At 43.6% G+C, this 21,002-nt stretch overlaps 1 protein-coding gene across 2 annotated transcripts in view; it reads left to right on the forward strand.

The window, feature by feature from the left end:
- ace (angiotensin I converting enzyme (peptidyl-dipeptidase A) 1) overlaps nt 1-20,638 on the forward strand; it is a 189,415-nt gene extending 168,777 nt beyond the window's left edge. For both annotated transcript variants that reach the window (XM_078529837.1, XM_078529839.1), the window contains 6 exons: nt 1,851-2,074; nt 3,551-3,695; nt 7,672-7,770; nt 8,838-8,960; nt 11,352-11,533; nt 18,769-20,638. In XM_078529837.1, the coding sequence (XP_078385963.1) occupies nt 1,851-2,074; nt 3,551-3,695; nt 7,672-7,770; nt 8,838-8,960; nt 11,352-11,533; nt 18,769-18,989 (994 nt within the window). In that variant the 3' untranslated portion in view covers nt 18,990-20,638. The remainder of the gene's footprint in view (nt 1-1,850; nt 2,075-3,550; nt 3,696-7,671; nt 7,771-8,837; nt 8,961-11,351; nt 11,534-18,768) is intronic.
- Nucleotides 20,639-21,002: the final 364 nt, after the last annotated feature.

A 21,002-nucleotide genomic window follows, 5' to 3' on the forward strand; every position in this document is an offset into this window, starting at 1 on the left:
TCAATCTACTCTCAGCCTTCTTTTCTCCAAGGAAAACAGTCCCAACCTCTCCAATCTATCTTCATAGCTACAGTTCTCTATCCCTGGAATCATTCTTGTGAATCTCTCTGCACTCTCTCCAATGCTTTCACCTCCTTCCTCAAGTATGGTGCCCAGAACTGGCCGCAGTACTCCAGGTGAGGCCGAACTAGTGTCTTACACAAGTTCAACATGACCTCCTTACTCTTGCACTCAATGCCCCTATTAATAAAGCCTAAGATACTGTATGCTTTATTAACTGCTCTCTCAACGTGCCCTGCTAACTTCAATGACCTATGTACGTATACACCGAGGTCCCTCTGATCCTTTACCTCCTTTAGTTTCTCCCTTTGTTTTATACTGGGGAATTCCACTGCAAACCTTCCTCAAATCTAAAAAGCAACCATTTATAATTACTCTCTGTTTCCTGTCACTAACAGAAAGAAATGTAAGTAAAGTATTTTATATTGTTGTGAGGGCGTGGTTTTGTTTCTGGACCTCCTTCGACCCAGTAGACGTTGTGCACTTCATTCCCCTGAATGCCCCCGCCCCAGTCAACATTCTTCTCAGCACCCCCCAACCCGGCCAACGGCCTCATCAGCAACACCAGCCCCCACCACCCCCCCGCCCCCCAATCCCCCACCGCCTCCCACCCACCCCCCCCAAAAGCCCCCCCCAATCCCCCACCCCCTAGACACTAACTCCCCCAACCCCTTGTTGAGGTGTTCCTTACTTTTTTTCCTCACAGGATTGGTCAGCCTGGAAAGACGGCTCTGGGTTATGTCTCTGGGGTGGATCTTGAGCCCCTGACCTCCTGACCAGAAAGTGCTTTCACTGAGTTGCAGCTGATCAGAGCGAAAGGGATGAATGATGTGAATGGATTTAGTTTTGAGGAAGGTCTAAGGCTCTTCTCATTGGAAGAGAGCAGGTTTAAGGACAAACTGATTGAAATGATGAGCTGTTTTGTTCCATTGACTGGGGAAGGATTACTTCCACTGATTGGACAGTAACTGATGGGTGACAATTTAAGATTATCACCCAAAGAATGAAGGGAGAGTGAGGTAAGGGGAATTTTATTTTAGCAGAGTGTTGTTCAGACATGGAACGCACACCCAGAAACAGTGGGGGGGAGCGGGATCTATAAAGAAGCGGATGAAGACAGCACAGGCATGATGGGCTGAATGGATGCTTTCCATGCCATAACATTCCTGGGCTGTCAGAAGCCTGGTGAGTGATTGGGAAACCTGAATCCTGGTTCTGCCAGATCACTACTGCCTATTTTCTGACCATTCAGAAACTCTAGTGGGTCAGATTAGCTACACCTCCACCCCCAGACCTTCCATCCTGAACTCAAAACCAACGACAGAATTGGCGAGATGACACGCCGCCAGGAAAATCCGATCATTTTATTCGCTTTGCTCAAAGACACAGTGCGTTTCACTGGACAGGAAGTAAGGTGCACAATGCCAAGTAATCGTGGAGCTGTCGATTGCCATATGATTGTCGCCCACTTGGTAATGAATGGTTTGTAAAAGAACAACTCCGCTCTTTGCCCTGACAGCTCTCTGTCAATGTGTTACTCCAAAATACATGACCCTCCCACCCACAGGCTGACCAGTAATTATTTCCTTTACAACCCAGATTCAAGCCAAGCCTGGCAGCCCAAGACCCCACAGTGACAACCTTCAACAAGCTCTGCCACCATCGGCCTATGATTCCATGTTGGCGATAGGCTGCCCACAATTTCCCGCTATAGTGGATTGCTCGGAGGGTTGCCCCCATTGCCAAGTGCTACAAAAGTCCTTTCAAGCCATTTTTTGTTCTTTTGTCAGGATTAAGCAGTGCACGGTGGTGAACATGGAGGACCTGATAACGGTTCATCACGAAATGGGCCACGTTCAGTATTTCCTTCAGTACAAAGACCAGCCCATCACATTCCGAGATGGTGCTAACCCTGGGTTCCACGAGGCCATTGGAGACGTTATGGCTCTGTCAGTATCCACTCCCAAACATCTCCACAGCATCGGACTCCTCAACAAGGTGGAAAATAACCAAGGTAATTGCAGGCTCTTACATGTGCAATGTCTTTGAGGTCAAAGGGGAATGATTGCTAGTCGTTACCTTGAACAGGCAGTTGTGGTTAGAAAGTCCAGAGATTGGTGGCTTAACTCAGAAGGCAGGATTTTTTGGATGGCGTGATTTCCTGCCCCCGCCCCCACCACCCAAAAAGTTACCCGCTACCCGGCAACCATTTAAAGTTTGGCAATTTATTAATTGGCTGAGGCCAAGATTTCCACCACCATCTTAGAGAGCTGCCAGCCAATCAGACGGCTGGCAACTCTGTAGTCCCAGCAGCGTGCAGGTTCAAGCAGTGACCACTGCTGGGACTACAGGCAGCTCCCAAGCAAGAGGAGCCAATGGAGGCCAGACTCAAAGTAGGTCCGGGATACCAGGGGTGGCAGGCAGGCCCCCATGAGGGGGTAAGGGGGTTTTGGTGGGGGGGTTTGAGAGCTCAAGGGGGGAAGGGTTACAGGGGATTGTTTGAGCTTGGATGGGGTGCCTCCGATGGGCACAGGAGACCCCCAAAGGAGGTGTTCTCCCTCCCACCACAGCCCGACACCAGCTGGCCAAGTAAAAACTGCCAGGCTACTCGCTTGGCATGGGACTCTCCCTGTCGCAGGTAAAATAAATGACCATTAATTGGCCATTAACGGGCCTCAATAGGCGCAAAGTTAAGTGGGCTACCTGTCACCTCTACTGCCCCCTGTAAGTGGGAGACAGGTCGAGGGTGGGTAGGTAGGCCACATGCTGCATTTTTAGACCCCCTCCAACCTTCAAACCCACCGGCAGGGATCTGTAAAATTGTGCCCAGAGACCTAATGCTCTGCATGAAAGTAATGAGACTGTGTACCTTTTACACCCTCAAGGCATTCCAAAGTGGTTTACAACCAATGAAGTGTTTTTGGAGTGTCGTCACTGTTATAATAAAGGAAGCACAGCAACCAATTTGCTCACAGCAAACTCTCACAAGCAGCAATGTCATAATGGCAAGATAGTTTAATTTGGTGATGCTGATTCAGAAATAAATATTGACCAATGCACTAGCTCCATTGCTTTCCTTGAATAGTGTCATGAGACCTTCGGTTTTTAAGAACATAGAAACAGGAGCACTTCATTTAGCTCCTAGGTCTAACCAAGGTTTTGTTTGGCTGAAGCATGACCTCTAACTCCTTGTATTCTAACACCAACAAATGAAATGTGCTCCCAGACCATATAGTGAAGGATAACAACCCAGGATCAGTTAAGAAGCAGTTAGATACTGTGACAGGGGAGTGTGGTATCGTTCTAGATGAATGAGCTAAGATGGGCCAAATGGCCTTACTCATTTGCAGTATATTGTGCTGTCCGTTCATTTACTCCGATAACAGGAGTCTGCTGACATTAGAGTCAGGAAGTGGAGTTATTATTTGAGAATAATTGATGAAATAGCAACAATTGTGGAATATAATTTCTGGACATTCCTCTTACCCAGAGAGCGATATTAACTACCTGATGAGCATGGCCTTGGACAAGATTGCTTTCCTTCCATTCAGCTACTTGATGGATCAATGGCGATGGAAGGTGTTTGATGGAAGGATCCCAGAAGATGTTTACAACCAGGAGTGGTGGAATCTCAGGTACAGTACAGAGACAACCACAAATAAAATAGGGAACTACAAATGAAAGGGAGAAAAGAATGCTATCACCTTGTGACAGGAAGAAAATGATTGCTCATTCCTTAGGCAAAAAGAGAGAGGGAGAGACTGCAAGTACCTTGGGTAACAGAGAGAGACAGAGGAACTGCGAGTGCCTCAGATAGAGAGAGAGAGAGAAACTGAATACATTGCTGAATGGAGTCATACCTAGCACAAAGGAAGATGGTTGTGGTTGTTGGAGGTCAGTCATCTCAGCTCCAGGACATCACTGCAGGAGTTCCTCAGAGTAGTGTCCTCAGCCCAACCATCTTCAGCTGTTTCATCAATGACCTTCCTTCCATTATACAGTCAGAAGTGGGGATGTTCACTGATGATTGCACAATGTTCAGCAACATTCGCGACTCCTCAAATACTGAAGCAGTCCATGTCCAATTGCAGCATGTCCAATTGCAGAAAAATCCAGGCTTGGGCTGGCAAATAGCAAGTAACATTCGCGCCACACAAGTGTCAGGCAATGACCATCTCCAACAAGAGAGAATCCAACCATCGCCCCTTGATGTTCAATGGCATTACCATCACTGAATCCCCCACTATCAACATCCTGGGGGTTACCATTGACCAGAAACTGAACTGAACTAGCCATATAAATAATGTGGCTACAAGAGCAGGTCAGAGGCTAGGAATCCTGCTATGAGCAACTCACCTCCTGGCTCCCCAAAGCCTGTCCACCATCTACAAGGAACAAGTCAGGACTGTGATGGAATACTCCCCATTTGTCTGGATCAGTGCAGCTCCCACGACACTCAAGAAGCTTGACATTGTCCAGGACAAAGCAGCCCGCTTGATTGGTACCACATTCACAAACATTGACTCCCTCCACTGCCAACGCACAGTAGCAGCAGTGTGTACCATCTACAAGATGCACTGCAGGAATTCACCAAGGCTCCTTAGTCAGCATCTTCCAAATCCACGACCACTACCATCTACAAGGACAAGGGCAGCAGATAGATGGGAACACCACCACCTGGAATTTCCCCTCCAAGTCACTCACCATCCTGACTTGGAAATATATCGCTGTTCCTTCACTGTCGCTGGGTCAAAATCCTGGATCTCCCTCCCTAACAGCACTGTGGCTGTACCTACAGCACATGGACTGCAGAGGATCGAGAAGGCAGCTCACCATCACCTTCTCAGGAGCAACTAGGGAAGTGCAATAAATGCTGGCCTAGCCAGCAAAGCCCACATCCTGTGAATGAATTAAAAAAAGACAGAGAAACCAGTTAAGAGTGAGATGGAGACACTGAAACACAGAGACAGCTGCATAAAGTGAGGTTATTCTAATGAGAAATTATTAAAAGTATGGCACAGGGACAGGCCTTTTGATCAAACTAATCTATGCAGGAGTTTATGCTCCACCTGAGTTTCTGCCCTTCCTTCCTGATCTAACTTTATTAACATAATCCTTTATTTCCTTGCCCGCATATGCTTATTGAACTTCTCCATAAATGCATGTATATCATTCACCTCAACCACTCCCTGTGTAGCAAGTTCAACATTCTCGCTACCTCTCCGAGTAAAGAGGTTTCTTCTTAATTTACAATTGACTTCTTGACTCGCCTATTATTGATGGACGCTAGTTTTTCTCTTCTCTACAAGTCGAGTTGGTCTGTGTCTACTCTACAAAATTATTTGCATAATTTTAAATCTGTTATGTCACCCTCAGGCTTCTCTTGTTAAGACAACAGACATCCAGCCAGTTAATTCAATCCTAATAGGTTTAATCTCACAGTATTGTGCTGGCCCCCTTCCAGTGCCTCTATTTCCTTTATATAACATGGCAACTGTAACTCTAAGTGCGGTCGAACCAGGGTTCAATATAAGTTTAGTATAACCCGTGTACTTGAATTCCATTGCTCAAGAAAAACCCTTGTGTTTGGCTTGATTTTTTTATGGGCTTTTTGACCTGTGTCACCTATCATAGTGATCTGTATAATTATATTCCTGGATTCCTTTGTTCCTCTATCCAATTTCAATTCTTTCTAATGTGCTTACAGCAATTATTGAGCTGATATCTTTGATGGTCTTGTTGGATTTATCATCAATATACAAAAGGTTCATCAGATGATCATGGTCCTGTTAAACCCATGATTAGGGCTCTGAACTCTGTGTTCAAATAATGGCCAACAACTCCTACTTTCATGGAGTACTTGTTAAGATTGATTGATGTTCAGTTCTAACTATTGAGCTTCAGATGCAAAAAATCAAATTAATATTTAGATATTGACATGATTGACAACTCATCACATCGAAACCTGACATTGGACAACTACGCTCTTCGAGCAGCCAATCAAACAATTAGATGTTTGGTAAAAACAAAATGTTTGACGTTGGCATTACGATTGAATATTATAATCTAAATCATACAATTGGTTGACTAGATTGTTAGAAACATGTTCTCAGGTTGTCACATGTGACAACATGTGACACAATAGTAACAGTGAACACGTGAATGCATGTGCCTGATGTCACAATATATTTGAAGTGCATTAAAGTCCAGTCTTTCACACTAAAGAGTGAGATTGCGCTGCTTACCCAACACCCAGCTCAGGGATGCACCCTGACCCAACAAGACCACCAACTAATTCCACCAATTCAACTGAAGTGCGGGGAGCAAACATGGTGTGGCCACTAGAGGAAGATCTGAATTTGGATATCCTGCAGCATGTGGCTCACCATCCAATTTCTCAACATCTTCCTATCAGCTACAGGGCACAAGTCAGGAGTGTGATGGAATACTCTCCACTTGCCTGAATGAGTGCAGCTCCAACAGCACTGAGGAAGCTCAAATTCCATACAGGAAAAAACAGCCCACTTGATCAGTACCCCATATACCACTTTAAACATTCATTCCTTTCATCACCAGCACACATTGGCAGCAGTGTATGCCATCTACAAGTTGCACTGCACTGCATCAATTCACCAAGGCTCCTTTGAAAGCGCCTTCCAAACCTGCAACCTCTACATTTATAAGGGTAAGGGCAGCAGGAGCATGGGAACACCCACCATCACCGAGTTCCCCTTCAAGACACACACAATCCTGACTTGAAAACATATCACTATTACGTCACTGCAGCCCTAGAACTCCGTCCCTAACAGCACCACATAAATTACTGTGGTTCAAGAAGAAAGGTCACTGGAGATGGGGAATAAGTGCTGGCCTTGCCAGTGATGCTCACGTCTTGAGAATAAATAATTTAAAACTGCTTCAACCCTCAAGCATACTCCTCTACCAGTGCATTTTTAAAAATTCATTCATGGGATGTGGACGTCAGTGGCTAGGCCAGCGTTTACTGCCCATTCTTAATTCCTGTTCAGAGGGCATTTTTAAGAATCAACCACAGTGCTGTGAGACTGGAGTCACATGTAGGCCAGACCAGGTAATGACGGCAGATTTCCTTCCCTAAAGGATATAAGTGAACCAGATGGGTTTTTTAAACAATTGATAATGGTTTCACAGTCATCATCAGACTTTGAGTTCCAGATTTTTATTGAATTTGAATTTCACCACCTGCCACAGGGGATTTGAACCTGGGTTCCCGGAGCATTACCCTGGTCTTTGGAATACTAGTCCAGTGACACTGCCACTATGTCACCACCTCCGCAACACATACAGAGACCATATATATTTTATGTTTTACATATTTATTATATATAAATATATAATATACAATCATATGTAAATATGTAAAATATTTGTATATTTTATTTATAAGTTCTGTGTTTCTATACTGCCCAAATAAAGCATTCTTCCATTTGCAAATTTCATTTTGTTTGTTGACCTCTCAGACTCTGGGTCCAGTAACTCCCCGAAGTGGATCAGGTAGAAGTTTGAGGATGGAGTCCTGACTAGGCCACTGTTGTAAGGCTGTCCAGCTTACTTTGTACCTCTTTCCTACAGGTTAAAATATCAGGGCGTGTGCCCTCCTGTCCCTCGCTCGGAGGAAGATTTTGATCCTGGTGCAAAGTTTCATATTCCTTCAAGTGTTCCTTACGTCAGGTGTGTCTTTGACATGGATCTTTCTCCAGCCCTATGATGGTGCCAGTGTATCCTGATAACAGATTGGAGAATTGTATATTTACCACTAACAGCTTGGGTCATGCTGGAATCTCCTGAAATTAAAGATTAATCTCCTAGACACTACTGCGGGCAAACCTGGGGAGAGAAAACTAATCGGGACATTAAACAGTTGTAGTTTTTTTTAATATTTTCTTTAACTATTCCATTTATTATTAAAAAACTGGAGATAGAATAAGATTGTTTGACTGTGTGTGATGATGCTCCCACAACATGCCCAAGTGGAGTTGGCAATCAAGCTTACAACTTCCACTGTATCCACCGTCAGAATAAAAAGATAATTATTTTAATGCAATGAATACTTAAAAATAAATTCAAAAATACTCCTTGTTACATTGGTTGGGATTTATCTTGTGACAAACATTGAATTGTGTGGTTAAAGGTCATGGCCTGGGTCTAGGTGAGCTGTCATTGGCAATGCTAATACAAGTGGAATTTACTCAATATTCTGTAACAGGGGCAAAATGTCTCCCAGAACCTGAGGCTATGAAGTTAATTGATTCATTCTTGCTGAGTGAAGCCTCCCCTCCTCCCATTCAACTGCGAGTAGTGGGAGAGTCAGGGAATGGGATTGTAGGAATTTTTGGGAGCTAGTTTGCAAAATCAACAAGAGAGGGCTGCTTAAGATGACCAAGAGACTCGGTGGACCTCCAACTTGAAAGCAGTTCTCTAACATGGCTGATCACCTAGTACAGATACCCTCACCCGAATGAAATTGGATTAGACAATGCCTCACAATAGCATGCTAATATAGTGCTGGGGTGAGCAAGCAGAGCAGTACTGGGTTTCAAAAGTAAAATAATGCAGATACTGGAGATCTGAAATAAAAACAGAAAATGCTGGAAATACTCAGCAGGTCTGGCAGCATCTGTGGAGAGAGAAAGAGTTAAAATTTCAGATCTGTGACCTGTCATCAGAATCCTAAGTCATTAATATGCCCATTTAAATGCCACATCTGAGATCCAACTGTTTGTCTTACTCTTTCTCAGGTACTTTGTGAGTTTCATCATCCAGTTCCAATTCCACGAGAGCCTTTGTAAAGTTGCTGGTCAAACAGGACCTCTGTACAAATGTGACATCTACAAATCTAAAGCTGCAGGAAAACGCATTGGGTAAGATGAAAAGCAAGATGTCTTCCTATCCTCAAACCTTTTTTAGACAAGACGCTCAGACCATATAGGAAATACTGGAGGAAAGTACTCAAGATCCATTTAGTTCATCTTCTACCATCCTCACAACCACAATGGAGTTATTGACTAATCACAGTGATCACCCTCTGTCAATGACTCTACAACAGAGCCAGACAGGTCATGAGGAAAAGCCCATTGGTGGAGAGCCTTGGGAACCTGTTGTGGGAACCAAAGTCACCAATTTTGTCCTAAGCATGCTGCACTCACCATGTTGTGTCTCAAATTACTCACTTACCCTATCCCAAAATGTTATTTTCTGAAAGAAATCAATCTAATTTTCATTTTAATGAATCAGCACAGTTCCCATTGCCTCCAAAATGAACATGTTCCTTAGATTGACCATTCACTCACTGAAATACTGGTCTCGATACGAAGCTTCTCCCCCCTCTCCATCCCTACTCTACAGCAAGCAGGAAAGAGTTGGGTTAAAATCCTAAAGAAAATTGAAATCCTGTGTCCCAGAGCCTTCACATTGCTGACTGTTATATATTAATAGTGATGATTCAGACTCTGGGCTGAGGTGCCCCAGACCCTTCCCACACCACCACCCCCACCAGCCCCTCTGCAAGGAACAAGGCGATCGTGTCTACAGGTTGGTTTTAAATATTCCCACGTCCCCCAGGTCTACTGTTCTGGACAAGGTGAAAAGTTTCCTCATAGACAGTATCTAGAAGTGTATTCAATTATAAAGTCCTTAAATGAAACAAGTGGACATGAATCCATGACATAAAATCACCCACAATGTGCTACGTAAGGTGAGAGGAGAAAACTGTAGTTTAAAGTGAGAGGAGAAAACTATAGAGGAGATGTGCGGGACAAGTTTTTTATGTAGAGGGTAGTGAGTGTCTGGAATTCGCCGCCAGAGGAGGTGGTGGAAGCAGGTACGATAGTGGAAGTGCAAAATGTTTTAGTTGACGGGCAATATGATCGGCGCAGGCTTGGAGGGCCGAAGGGCCTGTTCCTGTGCTGTACTTTTCTTTGTTCTTTGTAAACAGTAAGAGGCCCAAATCTTCATCCCCGGGTTGGGTTCGCCAAGTCAGGAGATATCCGGTGAGATCGGTGGGGTTTTTGGTCAAGGGTTAGTGGGCCAGGGTCGGTAGGGGGAGTGGGGGTGTGCTGAGGAACGAGTTGGGGTGAGCGACCCTGGAAGAAACCCCAGGAGATGGGCTGGGCATAAGGCCTGCCTCTGTGCCCTGGCATTGTGTTTAAATAAATACAAGGTAATAATAAAACAAAAAACATCCCTCCAGCCCTCACTCCTCACCACACCACATACTCACCATGCATCACCCATGCCAAACTATGCCAACACATACCCCCTACCCTCTCCTATGGCCTGATGCCCCCATGCCAACTTAGTGCTCCTTTATATACCCCCATTTCCCCTATACCCCCATGCCAACTTAGTGTCAACTCATGCCAACCCATGCCCCCCACCCACCTCCCTTACCCACTCCATGCCAACTCATCTAGTATGCTTGAACATTTCCTTGACAGCTTTGACACTTACTACACAGTTTTGACAACTGGACAGCTCTTTTCCAGCTTGTCAGTTTCAGTGAGTTTGTGCGTAAAAAGTGCATAATCATGTTCACTTCTCACAATCCCAAAGAGTGCCTTACCTCTCTCAAAGGTACCCTGGGACCCTATCCAAAGGGGTACCTTACCTCTCCTGGCTCTCCGAAGGAATCACCAAGTTTGGACATCCTCTTACCTGTTCTATTCTGCGCACTCCGGATTCCACACTCCTGTTCTTCCAAAATCTCACTTCAGCGTAGGCAGCTGGTGATTTAAATGGCCAGCTGCCTCGACAAATGGCACTTGCATGAAACCTGGCCCAACTCTAGTCCCTCCACCACGAAGATGGGAAATGCCGGGTTCAGTGGCAGGACGCTGACATTTCATCCATTTCCCGGATTTTTGCTGCAATAGGGAGCCTCTCTGTCATGGTGAAAATCCGGGCCTAAATTAGCATTCTCACTCAGTTACCATGCAGCTGCATGTGTAGGAAATGGAGAAACCACATTGTTCAAAATTGTTCATCCAATACGGCATTTAATCATACTTTCCAGGAACATCCAAATAACTTCACATATGGTGAATTACTGTTGTAATGTGGTTGAGTGTAGCCTCTCTCTCTTGCTTTAAGGGTCTCCTTAAAACCTACCTCTTTGACCAAGATTTTGGCTATATGCCCTAATATCTGTTTATGTGGCTCGATGTCTAGTTTTGCTTTATAACGCCTTGTGAAGCAATGTTTTTCTTATATTAAAGGCGCTATGTAAATATAAGTTGTTGTATTTCCCACCTCAGGGACGCCATGAAACTGGGAAGCAGCAAACCTTGGCCCGAGGCCATGAAGATGATCACAGGGAACTCAACGATGTCTGCTAATTCCGTGCTGAAATACTTCCAGCCGCTGACAGATTGGCTCATTGAGAAAAACAGAAAGAATAATGAGACCTTGGGATGGCCTCTCTATGACTGGACGCCAGGTCAGCAAAATATTGCAGAATGACAGAATTGTTGCAGCACAGAAGGAGGCTATTCGGCCTATTGTGACTGTGCCGGCCCTCTGAAAGAGCAGTACACCACTGCCAATGCCCCCGCTTTCTCCCCGTAAACCCTGCACATTTTTCATTTTCCGACCATAATCTAATTCGCACTTGAATGCCTTGATTGAACCTGCCTCCACCACACTCTCAGGTAGCACATTCCAAACCCTAACCACTCGCTGCATGAAAGAGTTTCTCCTCATGTCTCCATTGCTTCTTTTTCCAATCACCCTGAATCTGTGCCCTCTCAATCCTTCCACTAATGGGAACAGTTCCTCTCTATCTGCTCTGCACAGAGCCCTCATGATTTTGAATACCTCTATCAAATTTCATCACACCGCAGCTTCCTCACCCAAATTTCCTCACCCCCAAATTCGCCAAGCATGCTATGTAACTGACATTCCTCATCCCTGGAACCCATTCTTGTGAATTCTTTCTTCACTCTCTCCAATGCTTTCACATCCTTCCTAAACAACACAAATAGAGGTTAATGGCTATGATCTTATAGCCATGACGGAGACATAGTTACAAGGAGATCAAAGCTGGGAACTAAATATTCAGAGGCATGTGACTTTTCGAAAGGACAGGCAGGAAGGAAAGGTCGGTGGGGTAGCTTTGTTAGTGAGAGATGGACTACGTACGGTAGCAAGAAAGGATCTTGAATCAGAAGATGTAGAACCCATATAGGTGGAGGTAAGAAATAACAAGGGGAAGAATACACTGGTGGGAGTAGTTTATAGGCCCCCAACAGTAGCTATACTGTAAGACAGAGAGTAAATCAGGAGATGATAAGGGCATGTAAAAAAGGCACTACATTAATCATTGGAGACTTTAATCTTCATGTAGATTGGGAAAATCAAATTGGCAGAGGTAGCCATAAGTAAAAATTCATAGAGTGTATTCGGGACAGTTTCCTAGAACAATATGTTGTGGATCCAACCAGGAACCAGGCTATTTTGGATCTGGTAATGTGTAGGAGGCAGGTTTAATAAATGATCTCAGAGTAAAAGATATCCTAGGAAACAGTGACCATAATGTGGTAGAATTTCACATTCAGTTTGAGAGTGAGAAACGTGGGTCGGAAACAACTGTGCTAAATTTAAATAAGGGTAATTGCAAAGGAATGAGGGCAGAGTTGGCTGGAGTGGACTGGGAAAGGAGTTTAGCAAAAAAAAAAATGGTTGATGAACAATGGCAGATGTTTAATAAAATAATTCATGACTTACAACAAAGATATATCCCAGTGAGGAAGAAGGATTCTATGAAGGGGATAAATCAACCATGGTTAACCAAGGAAGTTAAGGACAATATCAAATTTGAAGAAAAGACATACAATGTGGCAAAGATTAGTGGTAATCCAGAGGATTGGGAAAGTTTTAAAAACCAACAAAAGATGACCAAAAAAATAATAAAGAGGGAGTAAATAAACTTTGAGAGTTAACTAGCAAGTAATATAAAAATGGATAGCAAAAGCCTCTTTAAATATACAAAAAAGAAGAGAGAGACCAAAGTGAACATAGGCCCCTTTCAGAATGAGGCTGGGAAAATAATGGGGAACCAGGAAATGGCAGAGGAGTTGCATAAATACTTTGTTTCAGTTTTCACGGTAGAAGACACTAATAGCATTCCAATGCTAAATAATCAAGGGGCAAAATAGGGGGGGTAAATAAATACAATAACTATCACTAGAGAAAAAATACGAGGGAAACTAATGGGGCTAAAGGCTGATAAGTCCCCTGGACCTGATGGTTTGCATCCTAGGATATTAAAGGAAGTAGCTGCAGAGATAGTGGATGCACTGGTGGTAACCTTCCAAGGATCCTTAGATTCTGGAAAAGTCCCAGAGGACTGGAAAACTGCCAATGTAACATCCATATTCACAAATGGAGGAAGACAAAAAACAGGTAACTACAGGCCAGTTAGTTTAACATCTGTCATTGGGAAAATGTTAGAGTCTGTTATAAAGGATGTAATAGCAGAGCATTTAGAATTACATAATCTAATCAAACAGAGTCAGCATGGCTTCATTAAGGGGAAATCATGCCTGACAAATTTATTAGAATTCGTTGAGGAGATAACAAACAGGATAGATAAAGGGGAACGAGTAGATGTAATATACTTGGATTTCCAAAAGGTGTTCGATAAGGTACCACGCTTAATAAGATAAGGTAAGACTGCTCAATAAGATAAGAGCCCATGATGTTGGGGGAAGTATATTAGCATGGATGGAGGATTGGCTAGCTAATAGAAGACAGAGTTGAGAGGGGGTATTTTCAGCTGTCAACCTGTAACTAGTGCCACAGGGATCAGTGCTGGGGCCACAATTATTTACAATATATGTTAATGACTTAGATGAGGGGAGTGATTTTACTACTGCCAAATTTGCAGATGATACAAAAATAGGTGGGAAGGCAAGTGGTGAGGATGACACAGTCTACAGAGGGATTTAGACAGGTTAAGTGAGTGGGAAAAAACTTGGCAGATGGAATATAATGTGGGAAAATGTGAGGTTATGCACTTTGGCAGGAAGAATAGAGGAGCTGAATAGTATTTAAATAGAGAAAGACTGCAGAAAGCTGCAGCACAGAGGGATTTGGGAGTCCTTGTGCATGAATCCCAAAAAGTTAACATACAAGTTCAACGGGTAATAGAGAAGGCAAATGGAATGTTGGCCTTTATTTCAAAGGGAATGGAGTATAAAAATAGGGAAGTCTTACTAAAACTATACAAGGCACTAGTTAGACCATACCTAGAATACTGTGAACAGTTTTAGTCCCTTTATCTAAGGAAAGATATACTGGCATTGGAGGCAGCCCAGAGAAGGTTCACTAGGTTGATCCAAGAATGGAAGGATTTTCTTATGAGGAGAGGTTGAGTAGGTTGGGCCTGTACTCATTGGAGTTTAGAAGAATGAGAGGTGACCTTATTGAAACATATAAGATTCTTAGGGGGCTTGACAGGGTAGATGCTGAGAGGATGTTTCCCCTTGTGGAGAGTCTAGAACCAGAGGGCGCAATCTCAGAGTAAGGGGTCGCCTATTTAAAACAGAGATGAGGAGGAATTTCTTCTCTGAGGGTTATTAATCTGTGGAACTCTTTACCACAGAGGACTATAGAAGCTGGGTCTTTAGGTATATTCAAGGCGGAGATAGACAGATTTTTAATCAGTAAGGGAATCAAGGGTTATGGAGAAAAGGCAGGAAAATGGAGTTGAGGATTATCCGACCTGCCATGATCTCATTGAATGATGGAGCAGACTCGATGGGCTTCTGCTCCTAAGTCTTATGGTCTTATGTGCGCCGCCCAGAACTGGACACAATCCTCCAGCTGAGGTCGAACCAGAGTTTTATACAAGTTTATCATAACCTCCTTGCTCCTGTATTCAAACTAAGGGGGAAGCCACTTTGGACCGAGATGGGGAGAATTTTTTTTTACTCAGAGGATTGTGAACCTTTGGAATTCTCTACCCCAGAGGGTTGTGGAAGCTCAGACATTGAGTTTGCTTAACGCAGAGATTGACAGATTTCTAAATACCAATGACATAAAGGGATATGGGGATAGTGTGGGAAAAAGGCATTGAAGTGGATGATCAGCCATGATCATATTGAATGGCAGAGCAGGCTCGATGGGCTGAATGGCCTGCTCCTGCTCCTATGTTCCATGCTCCTGTTAAAGCCTGGGACATAGTTGCCATGCTGATAGGACAATCTCCAGCTGATTATGTCCCTCCCTTAATATTAGAGTTAGTTTGTTTAAGGATGTAGGGTTATGGAAATCTGGGACCCTCTTCCCGAAAACTTCTAAACTGAGATTGATAGATCTTTTTGTTAGGTATTGAGCCTGTGGAACCAAGGCAGGTAAATGAAATGAAAATATAGGTCAGCCATAATTGAATTGCAGAACAGGCTTGAGGGGTTGAATAGCCTTGTCTTCCTTGTATTTTCCTACGATGATGTTGATAGTGGCGATTTATCTCCTCCTATTAAGTCACGGAGCATGTTAACCCTTACAGTCCAGGGTGTGATTGGGCTACATGTGCCATGATCAAGATGCACAATGTCCAACATGAACAATGTCCAGTGAGGGAAGCAGATGTTTAGCCTGAGCAGCAGAGACCACAGTAATAAAGTTGCCCTTGTTTTGCCTGTTGTGCAAATCTGTCAATCTTTAGACTTTTAGCCCTCAACTGACTGGAAACAAATAACTTTAACAATATTTATCAACCATCATGGGACCATCCTGCCCTACACTGATAAACAGAAACCCAATGGTCAAAAACTTCGCGAATCACTACAATAAAATAGCACCAGGTCAGCAGGATCAGAAATCAAGCCTGTGAAATATATTATTTTAAACTGTGATTATTTTATCTTAATTTGTGGTATATGGTTGAGTTTTTAGTAGTGAATTGAATATGGAATGTGAACAGGTTTGTTTCCTGTATTATCACTGTTTCAGTCACAAAATGTGGGAGTTTGAGAAATGGCTGGACCAGGAGACTGTGTTTTCCCAGGATCTGCTTGATTAAAGCTACCTCCCTGGGGAGGCAACGGCGTAGTGGTATTGTCACCAGGCTAATCATCCAGAGATTACACCAGGGTAATGCTCTGGGGACCTGGGTTCAAATCCCACCATGGCATATAGTGGAATTTGAGTTCTATAAGAATTATAAGTCTGAAGATAACCACTGAACCATTGTTGTAACAACCCATCACTAATGTTCATGTGACTCCAGACCCAACAAGGGCAATTTGGGATGGGCAGTAATGAATATTTAAAAAACCTTTCCTTAAATAAAGAAGGAAAATGTCTGCAATTGAGTTACAAGTGATGCCAACCAGACTGAGGACCAAACCCTGTGCTGCTGGCACCAATCTGATCTACACTAGTCAACTGGCCCCTAAAACGAGATGCATGTGTATGTTGCAAGGGGCTGTGGTAACATACACATGCATATCGTAGCCTGGAGCTATGGATAGTGGTGGTATAAGCTTCAATTTCTTTCAGTCACATAGCTGACCAGGAATCTCTCCAGCTATTACTGCCTCATCAGCATATTTTGAAAGGATTTGTAGGTTGATACTCAACCTGTTGGGTTCCTTGGCCATAAAGTTCTGGAGTGGGACTTGAACCCAGATCTTTTGGTTCAGTGGCGGGAATGCTACCCACTGTAACACAGGACATCCAGGTATCCATCATAAGTGGGATCAAATTATAATTTTATTAAAATATTAAGGCTGAATTGTTTAGCCAGTTCTCCAGAGGCGGGACCCAGACACACTACTTCAGTGTAAAGGTACCAAGTTTTACCCCAGTGTGGTGGGTGGGGCTCCTGGTGAAACAACATAGGCAGCTAAAAATAGACAAATTTCCATGATTGCTGCTGATGTCTCACCAAAGTTAGGCCAGGAGATCAGAAGCCGCCAGAAATACTCTCCTCCCACTCTGGATTACTTGAGCAGTAAATCTGGAAGTTATAACCATGAAAACCGCTTGAATAAGTAGCTTGGCCAATGGCCAAGAAAGAGACTTGGGCTTAATGTTTACATTGAAAATACAGAGATTAAATATTCATCTTTAGCATGTGTAGCTCAAAGATTGATGTACCAGGAGCTCAAGGTGGAAGTGTGTGCCTTCTTTTGAGGTATTACATAGATTTATGTAAAATATACAGCACAGAAACAGATCTGTCAGCCCAACCACTCTGTGCCAGTGTTTATGTTTCACATGAACCTCCTACAACTCTACCTCGTTGTACTCTAGTGCAAACTTCATCTTTTAACCAGAGTCCTCTTCAAATGCATTTCTGCTATTCACCTCAACTACCCCATCCTGACCTTTTACCAGATAATGAAGTCTCTCCTGAGATTGTCCTCTCTGGTGTGTGGAATGTACCTTACAAATGCCACATTTTTGCATGCAAGAGCTCTGAGGCCCTGGGGAGCAGAGCGTCAGAGGCTGAGAGGGGCAGAAATCCAGAGTAGAACCTGGTTAAACTGGCCCTAGAAATTCCAGTAGAGCAAAGCTTTGGCCTGCCACTCCTCTGAAATGAAATGGGGGAATGTCCCGGTGTTCCCAGATCCCCAGAGAATCTCCACTATACTGGCCTGAAACAGCATCAAAGAGGTTCATATCAGCTGAAATCTAAGCCCACCATGGGCCTTAAGCAGGCTCCAATTTACTGTAGAAACTTAATTGGTTCCAGGATTGATTGATCACCTGCATTTCTGCAGCACTTCTCATGACCATCCTCTGGATATCTCAAAGTGCTTTACAGCCAATTTTTGCAGTGTAGTCTCTGGTACCAACCTGATCTACACCAGCCATCTGGGTCCAACTGGGTCAAAATCCTGGAACTCCCTCCCTAACAGCACTGTGGGTGTACCTACACCACATGGACTGCAATAGTTCAAGAAGGCAGCTCACCACCACCTTCTCAAGGGCAATTAGGGATGGGCAATAAACACTGGCCCAGCCACTAAAGCCCAGATCCCGTGGATGAACAAAAACAAAACCCTATCTGAACTATTGTGTTCAGTTCTGGGCACCTGGTTATATTGGTTTGGGAGGGGAGGGAAGCACAGGCAACACCAGAATTATATCAGGTTAAGTTATGTGAACAGGTTTCCATGCTCGTATTCTCTTCAGCATTGAAGATTAGGGAGTGATCCTTTATTCCATATGCCCAGCCTAACAAAACTCTATCAAGCCCAGACTTGAAAATGTCATCTGGCCTCCCCAGCATCCATAACTTTTTCGTGGAGCGGGGAGGAGAATGCCAGATTCCTATTATCCTTTGTGTGATATAATCAAAGTGTCTAAAACGATAAATATATTCAATATGGTAAATAGAGAGAAACTATTTCCTCTAGTGAGAGACTCTAGAACAAGGGGCATAATCTTCAAATTAGAGTGAGAGTGAAAAGTGAAATCAAAAAGCTTTTTTTCACACACAATGTGGAAATCTAGAACTCTCTCCGTAAAGGATGTGCATGCTGAGAGTTGTTTGACAGCCTGGGATAGGGAGTGAAGGGGAATAAATGGAGGTGTAAAGATCAGCCATATCTGGCAGAGAAGGTTTGAGGGGCTGAATGGCTTCCTTCTGTTCCAACATTTATTCATGTCACCCTGTATGCTAATCAGAATAGGGATTAACTTTCACACATTTCTTTCCAGCTCATGCCGCAGTTGAACCTCCAGTTCCGCCGACACAAGATTCAAACAGCCAAGTGGATTTTCTGGGCATGAGTTTAGGACCAGAGCAGGCAACAGCAGGCCAGTGGATCCTGCTTGTACTGACCCTTGCCCTGGTCATAGTAGTAATAGCCCTTGTAGCAAGAATAATTTTAAGAAAGAGGCGTCCTAACAAATCATCATCTGAACTTGAATTGAAATGAAAACAAGTCTCATCAGGTCAGAACTCTTCACTATGCAAAAAGAACAATAATTCAACACTCAATTTGTATTTGTACATCTGCTGTAAGAATGTTTAATCAGTCTCTTGGGGTGGACAGTCTTCATACTTTGGACACTTCAGCATCGATTAGATATTTGGTGCGGGGATATAAAATAATATATTAAAGGATTCTCTTACGCCTGTGATTTGCTGTAACTTTTGAATGTGAAAATAATGTAAATTAGAGCAGTGTCAGGTTACATTGTTGAGATTCCATGACAAAGATATACTGTCCTATAGTGATGTTGTTCTCTGGATGTTGTTGCGATCTTGAGTCTGTCCGCTTTGAAAATGTCTAATTGTCGTATGACCATGTCTCACTACAGCGAGCAAACACTTAACTGATGACAGGGCTGATACCCCTCATTTGTCCAATTCTAGAATGTACGTTTCCCCGCTCAAGGTTTTGTCTTCCCACTCCCCCCCACCACCCCACTCTTTACTGAATACCCACTCCCTCCCCACCATTCCCCTCTTTACTGAATACCAGAATTCCCTTGAAGTTCCTCCCAACCTTTACACATTGGCTGTGCCTCTGTATCCCCGTGTCCTTGTCACACCAAGCAGCACCCTCAATCGTGAGAGCAGCTGATGTAAGATTCCCACAATCCTGGCATAGCATCAACAAGCAATTGAACTGCCAGGTTTCGAGCAGAACATAAGGACCTTTCAACCAATCTTAAGGAAAAATCATTAATCGCAGGATTTCAGTGCAAGATGTGAATAGTCTGGGGAAATGTCATAAATCATTGATATTCCCATCATACCTCAATAACCACAGATTGTTTTAAAATGAGTAACACGGCAGCACTGCACCCAGCTCTACATCCAGGCCTCGGTAAAGCCTCACGAGACCTTGAAAGCAGTTTGACATTTTTTTTTCTTAAAATTGTTTTCACCACCTCCCCCCCTCTAAAATATCCAACTATTGAAGAGGTGCTAAATGTAATTTATTTGGCCCAACAATGGCTCACGAATTTCTGCCCTGAGGGTTTGAACAGTAGAGAGTGAAGGTCCCATGTTTGATCTGCAGTCTGTGCAAAGTTTGATGATCTCAATCAGGGTGGCTATTGGGATTCTGCAATGCACCTTCTGTGCTGGGGAGGTAAGGTTTAGTTAGTGTTTTCCCTTCTGATTGCCATCCAGTGGTACCCCCCATGGAAGTGACCTTATGCAGACATGCATTGAAGAGAAGGTAAGACTCAACTGTGGTGCCTTGGGTAGCTGAATAGCAAATTAGCACTCAAATCAACTCTCGGCTCGGGGAAGATAACCCAGAAGGCAAGCAACGTTCGTGGAGAACTGAAACCGAGCAAGGAGCCAATACCTTAAGCAGAAAAAGGGAGAGGACTGATATCAAGAATTTACCATGGAAACCAAATCCAGAGGCACCCTTGGAAAAATTGCTGCTGTGTTCCAGAAAAATCTAGCCCATAACATTGTTTCTCTAATGTAGATATATACATCCATTGCATGAATTTTGTGTGGTGATTCACATAGGAAGTGTTCAGAGAATGTAAACCAAGAGTATATGGTTGAGGAAATTGTTGTAACAAACAGCATGCACAATATACTTGAGCTGTTTCAAACGGTATTGTGTCCTGTGTGCTTTATTCACTATAGTTCCACTATCACTGAAAGGGACATACCCTTGCCTACATGCCATGTACTTTTGGGTGGGAATAATATTCCTAGAATCCAAGCTAGTCATGGCAATGTCAGAACAAACCACAGGAAGGAGAAGCACTGGAATCTTCAGAGAAAGGCCCGGTTATATGTTCTGTTCCTTCATTCCCCTTTGTAGCATCTGGCTCGGACACCAACAGGGTTTTTATTATTCTTTCATGAGATGAGGATATCACTGGCAAGGCCAGCATTACTTGCCCAATTGCTATTGAAGAGAGTGGCTTTCAGGGGGCAATTAAAAGTTAACCACGCTATTGCAGATCTAGAG

The sequence above is a fragment of the Cetorhinus maximus genome, chromosome 25 (assembly GCF_964194155.1).
Source record: "Cetorhinus maximus chromosome 25, sCetMax3.hap1.1, whole genome shotgun sequence".
In the NCBI taxonomy this organism is placed as follows: Eukaryota; Metazoa; Chordata; class Chondrichthyes; order Lamniformes; family Cetorhinidae; genus Cetorhinus; species Cetorhinus maximus.